This window comes from Poeciliopsis prolifica, unplaced genomic scaffold (genome assembly GCF_027474105.1).
Source record: "Poeciliopsis prolifica strain line A6 unplaced genomic scaffold, Auburn_PproV2 SCAFFOLD019, whole genome shotgun sequence".
NCBI classification, from domain to species: Eukaryota; Metazoa; Chordata; class Actinopteri; order Cyprinodontiformes; family Poeciliidae; genus Poeciliopsis; species Poeciliopsis prolifica.
The window spans coordinates 5,376,127-5,388,799 of NW_026562394.1; the positions used below are offsets into that span (position 1 = coordinate 5,376,127).

General features: G+C 37.7%; 1 protein-coding gene across 8 annotated transcripts in view; it reads left to right on the forward strand.

Annotated features, from left to right (window-relative positions):
• LOC129368484 (unconventional myosin-XVIIIa-like) overlaps positions 1-12,673 on the forward strand; it is an 82,978-nt gene that overhangs the window by 45,460 nt on the left and 24,845 nt on the right. For all 8 annotated transcript variants that reach the window (XM_055043473.1, XM_055043477.1, XM_055043479.1 and 5 more), the window contains 11 exons: positions 6,191-6,334; positions 6,513-6,602; positions 6,796-6,915; positions 7,002-7,116; positions 8,257-8,384; positions 9,445-9,599; positions 10,303-10,426; positions 10,510-10,710; positions 10,861-10,971; positions 12,208-12,312; positions 12,486-12,632. In XM_055043473.1, coding sequence (XP_054899448.1) covers positions 6,191-6,334; positions 6,513-6,602; positions 6,796-6,915; positions 7,002-7,116; positions 8,257-8,384; positions 9,445-9,599; positions 10,303-10,426; positions 10,510-10,710; positions 10,861-10,971; positions 12,208-12,312; positions 12,486-12,632 — 1,440 coding nt within the window. The remainder of the gene's footprint in view (positions 1-6,190; positions 6,335-6,512; positions 6,603-6,795; positions 6,916-7,001; positions 7,117-8,256; positions 8,385-9,444; positions 9,600-10,302; positions 10,427-10,509; positions 10,711-10,860; positions 10,972-12,207; positions 12,313-12,485; positions 12,633-12,673) is intronic.

Here is a 12,673-nt window from a genome sequence, read left to right on the forward strand (position 1 = left end):
CTGGGGTCTGTTTGTGTTGTCTTTTCAAAGGGTGCTTGCTCTGGTCAAATTCAACACCTCTATTTGTTCAATTTGGATTCTCTGCATCACAAAGCAATTTTAGGTTTTCCTTGTAATGTAAGTTGGGAATACTCAATTCCCACAAAAACCTTTTAAAAAGACTCATACTTGAATACTTGAGTTAGAATAGTTCCTCCACATGTTGAGTCGTGTTGATTTTAAAGTTGTAACCTGCAGACTGTTTAGTCTTGGCACTGGAAACTGTTAGCGCCTCTGAAACTGTATTATATTAAGTAGTCAATAAATCATTAACTCCTTAATGCTGTGCGTGTGAAGCAAAAAATAGAGTACAATTTCATATGGCCCTGATGATTAACAGCTCAGTGAGCAGTGGTTAATCAGAGTGACATAGAAAAATTGTACATGCATTTGAGATTTGTAAAGAAAAATAAATCATCAGGGTAAGAAGCTGTGCTTATTTGCAGGAAAGTGAGTTTATTACAAAGTTGTCATTATTTTTAGAGATGCTGTTTAAGATCTAAGGGCTTTTGCTTCAAATTTTAGTTTGAAGATGTCTTTTCTAATTCAGAACAGACTTTAGATAAAAATTAAGTTTTTATAACAAAAAAAAAACAATTTCTCATACTTTTCTGAAATTTTCATCTGCTGCTAAATTGGGAGCATGTGATTAACACATCTAAACCTCTCTTGAGGTTAAGAGATTCCAACAGCCGTGATGAAGCTCATGGCTCAGTCTAAGAGCAGCTGCTGTGTAACTTCTAATTTAACAGTAAAACTCTGACCCTGCGTGTGACAGCTCACTTGTCAAAGCTGTTGAAAACTACGGAGAGGGATTTACTGTTGGGTTCAGACTGATTATGCTGCTTCGGCCAGAATAATCAATACTTATTAACTGCAGTGCTGAGGCTGGATTTGTTAGGTAAACTTGCATGGGGTGAGGGAGGGTGGGATGACTGCTGCAAACAGCTGAAAGCAAATGCTGCTCCTATCATCGTTAATGACTTGTCAAATACAGCCCTGTGTGTGCCCTGAGGGGATTTTAACAAGTAAACTGTGTCCTCTGAGTTAATATGAATGTTTTTGGACATTTATTAGAGCAAAAACATGGCAACATTTAAAATATGCCAAGCTTTGGTAATTTAAGGTGGATTATATTAACAGCAGGTCAGCATTTAAACATGTGAAGACAGAAAGTTGTGCAACATTAAGGTGATGTCCTTCTGTATCTTATACATGTCTTTCTTGTCTTCCATTTTGTGGCTGTTACCTAATCTAGAAGTATGCACTGGACCCACGTTCAACATCCATCTTCTCAAATTAGAAAATGTATTTAATAATTCATGTCAAATCACAGAACAGACTTTTTGAAATACAGACAGTTACTTAATTAAAACATCAAAATATGTGTTGCATATTCATTGTATGTAGTTGTTGAGTGGGTAGACTAAGTGTTATGACTGCAGGAAAATCAACGCTATGGCTGAAACATATAAAACTATAAAGCTCTGGAAAAAATTAAAAGAACTACTTAACATTATCAGTTTCTTTTTATAGGTTTATGTTTGAGTAAAATGAACATTTTTCTTCTATGAACTACTAACAACAAAATTCCAATCAACAATTTAGTATTTATTTGCAGAAAAATGACAAATGGTCAAATGATGAAAAAGATGCAGTGGTGTCAGACCTCAAGTAATGAAAAGAAAACAACAATACTAATGTAACTCAGGAAGAGTTTGAACGTCCACCAATATTTGGTGGAATAACCATGAAGTTTTCAATGGGGTTCAGGGCAGTGGTCTCTTAATTTTGTTTTTCAGAGCTGTATATTTCTTCCCCTGTTCACACATTTTTGCTATGCATTGCTTCCGCCATTGCAGGATGCAAATTTATTCCTTTTCATCTGACACATATATGTTGGATACAATCTCTCCTTACAATAATATTGTGAAGGGCATTTTTTAAATTTTGATTTCCGTCCTGTTTATATTATTCTGGATTCAATTAGTCAGCACCACAGTTGAGAAGCAGATAAACAGCCATGGTGGCTTATTGAATTGATTTCCATCTCCCCTCCTATGCCCTGTGAATATTTATAGAACATCCTGCTGTTGAATGTTTGAATAATTATTGCACAATAATATCCTTTTGCACCCTTGCTTTTACCTTCATATCACTTGGAAAAAACTCCATAGCCTCTTGTGATATTTGAAGTGTCCAATCTTAAGAGTTAGATTAGATGGCAATTTGCCTCCGGAACGGTTACCGTCGAGCGGTGGTGAAGCCACTCAGACACTTTCTGCTTGATGTATACAGATGTGACAGGAAGCCCCAATTTTCTTTGATTTATATTTCCTGGCATGTTAACCTTGTGAAACCGTGCCAAGCCCATGTGACAAAAATGACAAAACCACATTTTTTTTTCTTGTTTCTTTTTTTCCACCCTCTTTTTTCCCCCCCTCTTTCAGCTGTCTCCTCAAGGGGACATCCTGACATTTTTAAAGTCTGTCATTTTGCCTCAGCAGGCACTAACTGTATTGGTTGTTGTCCTTCAGGTACCCTACAAATCTTTTTCTGCCTTTTTTGCATCTAATCAGCACTACATACATGTAGTAGGCTTGCAAATTAAATCATGTTTATGCATCTGGTAGACACTTTTAAAGGCGACCTACAAATATGGATATAACATTGTAATCAGTGTCAAAGCTAACAATAAGCTACATGGAAGGTTCTGTCAGAGGTAATTGGGTGGCAGTGCATATGTAAAGGAAAGAGAAGTGGATCAGAGTGCATAAGAGGGGGTAGAGAAGTACGGGGAAGGTGTAAGGGCAATCCTCAGGGGAGGTATTTGACCTCTGAGTTTTAAATTCAAAATGTATCCAAATTTGTGCAGGAATAAATATGCTTTATGAGATGCAACATAACTGTCAAACCATAAGCAAAAAATGTTCTGTAGGTATTCACTATTATTGTCAATTCTGCAAAATATTTATTGTAAATGTTGACCTCAAAAAAGAAAAGATATATATATATATATATATATATATATATATGTATAATTTTTTAATGCAGCAATTCAATCTTTGTTGATTTAAACTGGACAGCAATCTCCCTCTCATGTCCCAGTTTATTTTTCTTCTTAGTTTAATGGTGTTGTTTGGAATTCTAGAAATAAATATGCTCAAATCTCCTATTTTACTTTAACTTAATAATAGAGTATTTTCTGAAGACTTTTAATTTTTCAATATTTTTTAACTGATTGTGTTTGTAATCCCTTTTTGGGCCAGTTTACGCCTAAAACATCTGATCAAACTAGAATAATTATATATGACCTCCTGCTGGTGTATATTTCACATGAGAGTCACATAACCAAATAATCTTTTAATAAGATTATAGAAACTTGCATTCAATTTGCAGTTATCAAAGCGGGCACCGAATGTCCGCAAGGTGAGTACCACCTGGATGTATTCAGTAGTGACAGACTGCTCCCACCAAATCTAAAAGGTTTTGAAATAGTGAAACGGTAACCTATCCAGCATCCAGATATTTATGAGTAACAGTTGCCCCCTGCTGGCTTGGATGTCCAAAGTAGGAGCTGCATGCCTTTGACTGGATTTGAATGTGTTCTTTCTTGATTTTTAAGGCAGAGGTTATGAAAAAAAGCAACTGTTACTGTCATTTTTTAAAAGTATTATTTTCAGTGGAAAAAAAAGACTTGTTCCCAGACATATACATTTCAAGGTCTGTGTGCACATGCTTGCTACTTAAAGTGCTTTGTTTCTTAATCTAGGTTCACAATTGTAACTCATCACACAGTCATACAGTTGTCACACCGTCTTAATTTGATATGAGAACCAGAATGATTATCCATGGTGCTCATGAAGCCTAATCTTTTGTTTGTTTCCCTTTCTTTTAAGACTAAATATGACAAGTGAAACCTGCTTAAATCTTCTGCCAGAGAATTGCTGCATTTTGTTACACGTTAAAGCTTTGACTGTGTGACAAATCCTAATTGGTTATAGAGAGTACCTTCAGGGCAAAACGTACCTGATGCTGTGAATTGTGTTGCTCTAATTGGGTTTGCCCATAATCTGCCGCTGCTAGAGAGCCTCATGCATAAGCAGCATGGAAATCGTGTAATACTTGGAATGAGCTGCCGACATGTTTGATTTAATTAATCAAAAATTAGCTCCCAGCCTTGGAACGCACTCTGTGGAAACTCTCCAGAGGAGGCAGGCAAGTCCTGGGATAACTGCTTGGCTATAAACAGGCAATCAAACACATGAAAGATGCAGTGTTTCTGGTATTCAGTTCAACGGTGTTGAGGACGAGAGATTACTGGTTGAGGAGTTTTATTATGTCCCTACACCACTTTCTTCTTTTTTTATTATTTGTCGATGGCATTCTCTTTTCTTTTCTGCAATTAAATTATTAAGAATGTGTGGGGAAAAAAATTGCTTCCCCTGCACATTTTTCATACTACAAACATAAAGTTAGATACATTTCATTGTGGTTTTAATGTGATAGAGTAACACAAAATAGTGGAAATAAATGTTTGAACTCTACTGCACAAACAAGCTCATAAAGACCAAGTAATAAACCAAGACAGGTCAGGGATAAAGTTGTGAAGATGCTTAAAACAGAGCTAGGGTTATAAAACTGTATCACAACCTTTAGTTGTGTCTCATAGGGCGCTCTGTGTAACAGAACCTACCAAGACAAGCATCAATCGAAGCATCAACTAGAGAAAAGGCTCAATGCCACTCTGAAGGAGCTTTAGAGATTTGAAGAACAGGTGGCAGAATCTGTGAACAGATAGAACAACTATTAGTTTTACAACAACAAAGTCCCACACAAGCATATCAATAGTACTATTGTATTACCAGAGGTCTTACTTGGATGTGCTTTCTGTGCCCAGAAATATTGAAGCTTTTGGCTGATATGCTGAAAAAAGAGGCAGCGTCATGCTGTGGGAATGATTTTCTTTGAGAGGGACATGGAAGCCGGTCAGAGTTTATGAAAAAATTATCCTAAAAGGGAAAACTGTTTCAGCAGGACGATAGCTAAGTTTCCATAAGCTGTAAAATTGCACAAATTGTAATTACAAAAATAAATTTGCTTTATGAAAACATGCTAATTTTGGCTGTATTGAAACAGATGTTTTTTGCAAAACTGCAATGGAAAAGCTTTTTTCACATCACACAAGTCACACGATCAACTACCAGAGAAAACCACAAAAACGTCAAAAACTAGCAGGAGGATAATGGTTTGTTTTTGCTTTTTTTTCAGACCATATGTAGCTGGCTCCACCAGTGATCTCATAGGATTGCACAGTTTATAAAAAGTTGTGTGGCATTTGAATGTGTTGAATTTGTAGGTCCACTGTAAAATTACCAACTAGAGTTTACCCAAAATGCTGCACACATAGCCGCTCCTAATTATGAGGGGTTTGTCACTTCAAAGCCTGAATAAGATGCTGACATCTCTGCTAATGGATAGATGAGCATTAGCTCAAAGAATATATTTCATGTTACGGTTTACATCTGTTGCTGCCATGATTTTTAACGACTTATTGCAGGACGAGCATATTCAGGTGTGATTTAAACTTTTTTTAATTGATTGAAACAGCAATTGCAAAAAAACAAAAAACAAAAAATCGCAACATTAGTTGAATATAGATAAATATTTGTGCACATTTGTAATGGAAATGCAGCTATTCTTAAAATCGACTATTCAATTTGACTGAGGTTAAATTGTTTTGCAAAAAGAATGGAATAATAATGTTACACATAATTTTCACTTGTGTAAAATTTGTATGGGCATAGTTTTGACTTGAAAGAGCTGAATACAAATGTACCTCTCCCCCTTAATGTTTTTATTCATAGGAAAGTATAAAAATCATTTTCTTCTTAGACACAATTAGGTATTTTGTGTTGATCTGTCACATAATGTCTAGATGAAATGGGGTGGATACATCTTAGAATATTATACCAGAGTTATGTCAAATATAAAGGACATGTACACGATTTGCATATTGAGTTACTAGTACTAGATTTATATACTAAAATCTGTGTCCCAGTCTGTTCAGTTCTGTTTTTATCCAGTGCAACAAATGCTCACAATCAAGTTAGTGAATCTCTGTGGTAACAGCCTCTTCATATGTGCTCAGATCCAAGACCTTGCAATCAGGTGCATTCAGAAAAACATCAAGAAGAACCGTGGTGTGAAGGACTGGCCTTGGTGGAAGCTCTTCAGTACAGTTCAGCCGCTCATTAAAGTCCAGCTCACCGAGGAGCAGATGCGAAGCAAAGACGTGAGCAAGTCTCTCTATTACCTTCCCCCTACTTGCCCTACAGATTCCGTTCAATTGCTGATTTCACTATTTATACTGCGTCACCTGGCATGCCTTCACACGTCCTGAATGACTGAATAATTCACAATTTACTTGTAGCATAACATGTTAAAATCTACCTCTGTGATCTGTGTTCCAGGACGAGATACAGCAGCAGAAATTGAAGCTGGAGAGAGTGGAGAAAGAGCGGAGTGAATTGAGACTGAACACAGATCGATTGGAGAGCAGGGTGGGTCTCTTTGTCTTTGTCATTGCTTTCAGGGAGCACTGTGGTTGAGATTTGTGGTGGAGTCTTGCCATATTTTTCATTCTGGTTTAAAAAAAAATAAAAAAAATTGATCAGCAACTTGCATAAGAGTCTTTGTAAGCATGCTGCAGTCGGTCCTCTCACGGGTTGCATGCCACTTCTTGTGTGTGAACAGATTTCAGAGCTGCTGGCTGAGCTCGCTGATGAGAGGAGCACCAGTGAGTCGGCTTCCCAGTTGCTGGAAACTGAAACTTCAGAGAGACTCCGCCTGGAGAAGGACATGAAGGACCTGCAGGCACATGCACACAAAAAAGACATAAAACACAGTCTATTTTTCCTTTACAAACTCTTATTAATCTTGACTTAATTACTGCATTTCAGGTTAAGTTTGATACCATGAAAAAACAAATGGAGTCACAGGAGATGGAGCTCATGGAAGCACGTCTCACAAAAGCGTCCGAGCTCAACGGAGAGCTGGATGATGACGATGATTCTGGTTAGTTGAACTCAAAACTGGCCTTGAAGATAAATTTAAAAATTTCTCATGCAGTCAGGGCCCTCTTTGCTAACAGTCAAGGCTTTTTTTAAGCATTTATTTCAAATGCCCTAATTGATTGTACTTTTGACACCAGCAGCAGCCTGACTAAGCCTCCCTAATGGGCATGTCAGCTCAGGTCAGTAACATAAATACTGAATCGCAGTTTGAAAATTTCCCTTACACTAATTGTAGCTGCAGGAATGAGTCTTTTGCTTGACTGTTGCAGCAGGAAACGTGGCAGTAATACATTTTTGCAAAGTACTGTTGAGGATGTTTCTCAAGTTTTGGTTTTATGGCTTGTGGATTAAGATGTTCACTCCCAGGCATACAACTAATGGCCACTGATTGGTGTCCCCCCTGCCTTTTCTTCAAGAAAATGGAGCGCCTGCTGAGAGCTTTTTGTCTATGGGGCTTTATTCCCCCCATGCAATACCGCCCCCTTCAACCCACCTCAGCAGACAAGCCATTACAGAGCATATCAGAATTCTTAGATGAATGAGAAAGTAATCGTTGGGATCAGAGCTGGTGGCCCTGCAAGTTGTCATTATGCTATATATATGCTAATGAGCAGCACTGATGGAGGAGCCCGTGTTGGTATGTGAAGGAGAAATGGACAGCCTCAGAAATGATAAGGCTTGGAAATGAACCCGAACCTGAATGCCTGCCTGGCCGCTGTTTTAGTTCTGATAGCCTGTGACAGCTCCAGAATTAGGGTCGGCGAAGAACTGCGGAAAGTGCCACTTAGATGTGTCCTTCTCTTACAGCTATTGTTGTGAGCTCAGAATTCTTACCTGAGGTTTATTCAAGATTATGGTTGAAACGCAAAGGCTGCTTTGTAGTTTCCCGTGGAATTTTTTGACCTCGTAAGGTCATGTTTTGATGAAAGAAGCTTTATTTTCTGAGGGATTATATTATTATCGGTCCTTGAATGCGATAACCGTCTGAGCCAGTACAGTGCACTCGATAATCCACAGCATCCATCAAATCTGAGCTTTTGAGCCGCCTTTTGCTGTGTACCCCACAAGGCCCGCATTAAACGCGAGAGACACCCAAAATGTCACAAAGGCATTTTCTGAACTGTGCGCCTTTTTTCTCTAGGAGGCGAGTGGCGGATAAAATACAATCGAGCCATTCGGGAAATGGACTTCACCAAAAAGAAACTCCAGCAGGAGTTTGATGACAAGCTGGAGACAGAACAGCAGAGCAAAAGACAAGTTGAGAGAAAGGCAAGAAAGAATAATGATGCCTCTTCAAATGACTATCTATTCTAATGTGCGCCATTGATTCACAATAATCTTTAAACCTAGAGATGCACCTAATACAATTTTGTGGCCAGTTTCTGATATCTGGATTATGTGAAACTTTGAACTGCAAGTACTGATTTTAGCTGATTCTGATTCCTTATCAAAGACTCTGATGTGAGAAGACATAAAAACGACTTGGAATATAATTGTGTTAGCCTATTCTGCTCTCAACTATTATTAATTATTAAAGATAATACTAAAGGTAACATCAGGTAATGTCTGTAAACAGTGTTTTATAAGAACCAAGAAAACCTTCTTTCCATTGACACTATGAACTCTTTTTAGTGTTTTAAAGTCATCATTATTTCTGTTTGAGCAATAATCACAGCTTGCAAAACAGTGGTCTGCACATATGGAAACCACAAATCATTCAGACTTTTAGTTTTAAAGTGATCTTTGAAATTTACCAACATCTTTCTGTAGAACCTGAGTCTGATGGAGAATCAGTAGACGGAGCAAAATGTTAGGGTGATGCAGTGAGGCTTTCCAACTTCAAAGACTAAGATGAAAGATAAATACACTAAAAGAAATATGCAAAAATCTGCTGAGCATGTAATGTGAATTTTTTTTTTTATATCGAAGAGTTTTGCAATGATTTTTGTGAAAGCTTTTAATTTTTTTTCTGTGTAACATTTTAAAAATGTGAATAAAAATACATTTTTCCATTTAAAAGTACAATTTACAAAAAAATATTGAGATTTTTTTTTCTGTATTTGAAAAAAATACTGTATTGATACTTCTTTTGAGTGTTTTATTTCACATCAGATGTACACTTATTGGTTGACTGAAAATCAGTTTATATCTAAATTTGCCAGGAGTATCTTTTCATCAGTCAGGAGTCAATCCCAAATTCATGCCGTTTCAGTCTCATAATTTTTGGGTGCATCTCTATTTAAATTCCATTGATGTGTTTTACAGTGATACCAATAGTGCTATCAGAAAAGAATATTGGTGGTAATATTTATGTGTGTTCTCTCTGCAGCTGGCTGATTTGCAGACAGATAATGAGGATCTTCAGCGCTCTGTGCAGCAGCTGAAGAAGAAGTGCCAAAAGCTGACTGGCGAGCTGCAGGACACCAAGCTTCATCTGGAAGGCCTGCAGAGCCGCAACCACGATTTGGAGAAAAAACAGAGGAAGTCAGTTTCAAACGTGCTTCGCCTCTTCCGTGTTTTAATTACTAGCACACATTTCAGAGAATTTCGAGCTACGCTCTTCCCCGGGATTGCCCAACTCAATGGCCCTCTCACATAATGCCCAAGTTTTCTGTAATTCAAATAGTGGCTGGGATGCTTGGTAATCTGCAGAATTGCATTAGTGGAGAAAATGACTTAGACTTTAAGCACTTAAGAAGCTATCGCTGTGGTATAATGTGATCTCTCCCCTGTGGCTAATTGAAGATGCTCTGTGGGTGAAATTATTTTCAGCTGCACTTCAGAGGGAAATACAGGGAATTACGACGAGCTGTCAGCAGGAAACACTTAGCTGTTAAGTTCACTAACAATAAGTGTTTCTGGCTGTTAGGATGTTCAAGAAAAAAAACATTTTGGAGTCCACCAAATGTCATAGGGAAATTTTTAGCCAACAGAAGAAAAAGTGTTAGAGAGAAATAAAGTTAAATGTGGGTCTCTGAATGTGAATATCATTTGTAGACAAAAGGGAAATGTTCTCGGTGTACCGTCTCACCATGTCAAAAGTAGATCAAAAGCAAGATTTTTGTCTTGCATTAATATTTGAAATGACTTAGGTTTTTTTCCCCAGTGATATTTTTTGTGCATTCAAGTTGTATATGATAGTATGTGCAGAGTTTTTTTTTTATTAATCTGTTTGTATATGCACCAGATTTGACCTGGAGCAGAGCCAGGTTCAGGACGAGGTACAAAGAGAAAAAAGTCAGCGGGAGAAACTGGCTCGCGAGAAAGACATCATGACCGGTGAGATATTTAACCTCCGGCAGCAGCTGCAGGTAAGCTTCCTCTTTCTTCTGCTCTCTGAGTGACACGTTGTAGCTTGGATGTCGAACTTCTATTGTGTGCCTCTCGTCCACAGGACAAGGACACAGAACTGTACGCCGCCAATGTGAAAGTGCAGCAACTGGAGGCAGAGCTGCAGGATCTGTCCTCCCAGGAGTCCAAGGACGAGGCCTCGCTGGCTAAGTTAAAGAAGCAGCTTCACGACCTTGAGGCGAAAGTGAAAGATCAGGAAGAGGAGTTGGATGAGCAGGCGGGATCAATCCAAAAACTGGAACAGGTATGTGCTTCTATAGTTTTGAGATTTACTTTAAAAAAATTTAACTTTTCCAAAACATGAAATTATTCCAAAAATTCTTAATTCATGCTAATATCGCCTTCATACATCTTATGTCACACGCTGCAATGCATGTCCTTATCTTGTTCTCAGGCTAAGCTGAGACTTGAGATGGAGATGGAGAGGCAGCGGCAGACCCACTCCAAAGAGATTGAGAGCAAGGATGAAGAGGTGGAGGAAATCAGGCGATCGTGCAGTAAGAAGGTAGGCGTTGCTCATTTTCACTCTTTGTGCATTAATTTTTCTTTTTCATATTCTTTTCTTCTCAATTAGCCATGCCCGTTAACAGCAGCACAGAGAAACAGACGCTGATGTTGACAAATGAATCAAAGTTCATTGTATTTAGCCCAGCATATCTTAAGATATCCTTTCCCTCATTTTAGCTTTGAAACAGAAGCAAAAATAATTTTGCATTTTTTGTCATGCAAAAGATGCAAGATTTGTGACATTATCAAGGAACAAGTGATCACAGATTTGCATTTTTTTTTTTCAGCAACCATCCTGGATGGACATTCAGTGCTTCACAAAAGTGTTTGCAGCCCTTGATCTTTTTTTCTTTTTTTTTTCCTAAAAAAAAAAAAATTCTATATCTTTCATCAGGACTATACCTGGTCATACAATACATGATACACATTGTGTTGGACATTAAAAAACATACAAAATATTAACTAAAATACAAATCTGAGACACATTGTTTGTATTTGTATTCAGAGCCTTGAATTAACATCTACTAACTGGGGTCACAGTAGCAAATCTTTCAGGCTGTTGCTTTTTATATTATTCAAATTATTGAAATGCCATGTTGCTACCTTACAAAACACTGAAATGTAGGCCTACTCTTTTTCAAATAACTGTCACATGAGATGGAGAACATCTGTGAGAATTAATCAAACCTTTGTAACTGATTTATTCATTGACTTAAAAAAATTCTTCAATAGTGGCCTTTTTTTGTTCTTTTCTTATGATTGAAGCTAACTACAAAATGAACCACTTGAAACTTAAATATGTTCTATTTAGTTGATTTTTGAAAGCAGTTGGGTGCGCTGAATTTTTTTTTCAGGGATATTAGAGTAAAAGGGGTGACATACAAATGTGGGCCACACTTTTATTTGTAAAATAAAAACAAACAAACAAAAAAGCAAAACAAACAACATTTGTTTAATTTTCCATTCACTTTGTAATTTTGTTGGACTCCATACAAATTCCCAATAAAATACATAGAGGTTTGTGGTTGAATACTTGGAATGATGGTGTGAATACTTTTGTAAAAGCATCTACGTCTATAATAAAACTGAATTACAAACAGAAGAACATATTTTGTCAGATGCCAGTAAGTGTTTGCAGCCCAAAACAGTGACATTTAACAAGATAGTTCATGATGCCTGTGTGACTTTAACTGATATTCGTTTCCTGCGTTTTTGACATTGTTGTGTCCTGCAGCTCAAACAGATGGAGGTACAGCTGGAGGAGGAGTACGACGACAAGCAGAAAGTCTTGCGTGAAAAACGGGAGATGGAGTCCAAGCTTCTGATTGCTCAGGACCAGGTACTGCCTTAGCTCTTTGTCTGTGCAGCACAGTGTGTGCGATTTAAACGTGGGACACTTGTCTTGATTGGAAATAAAATGCTTTTGAGCCCTGAGAGGTGCTCTAAGTTTAGATGGAGGCAAGATGGTCATGTGTAATAGTAATAACTACAGAAGAGTGATTCGTTATTCAGGTTAGCCAGAGGGATGTGGAGACGGAGAAGAGGCTAAAGAAAGACTTGAAGAGAACAAAAGTCCTTCTGGCTGATGCACAGATCATGCTGGACCACCTGAAGAGCAACGCTCCCAGCAAAAGGGAGATTGTCCAGCTCAAAAATCAAGTATGTCCTCCTGGGGATCATTTTGCTTCTAATAAAAAAGA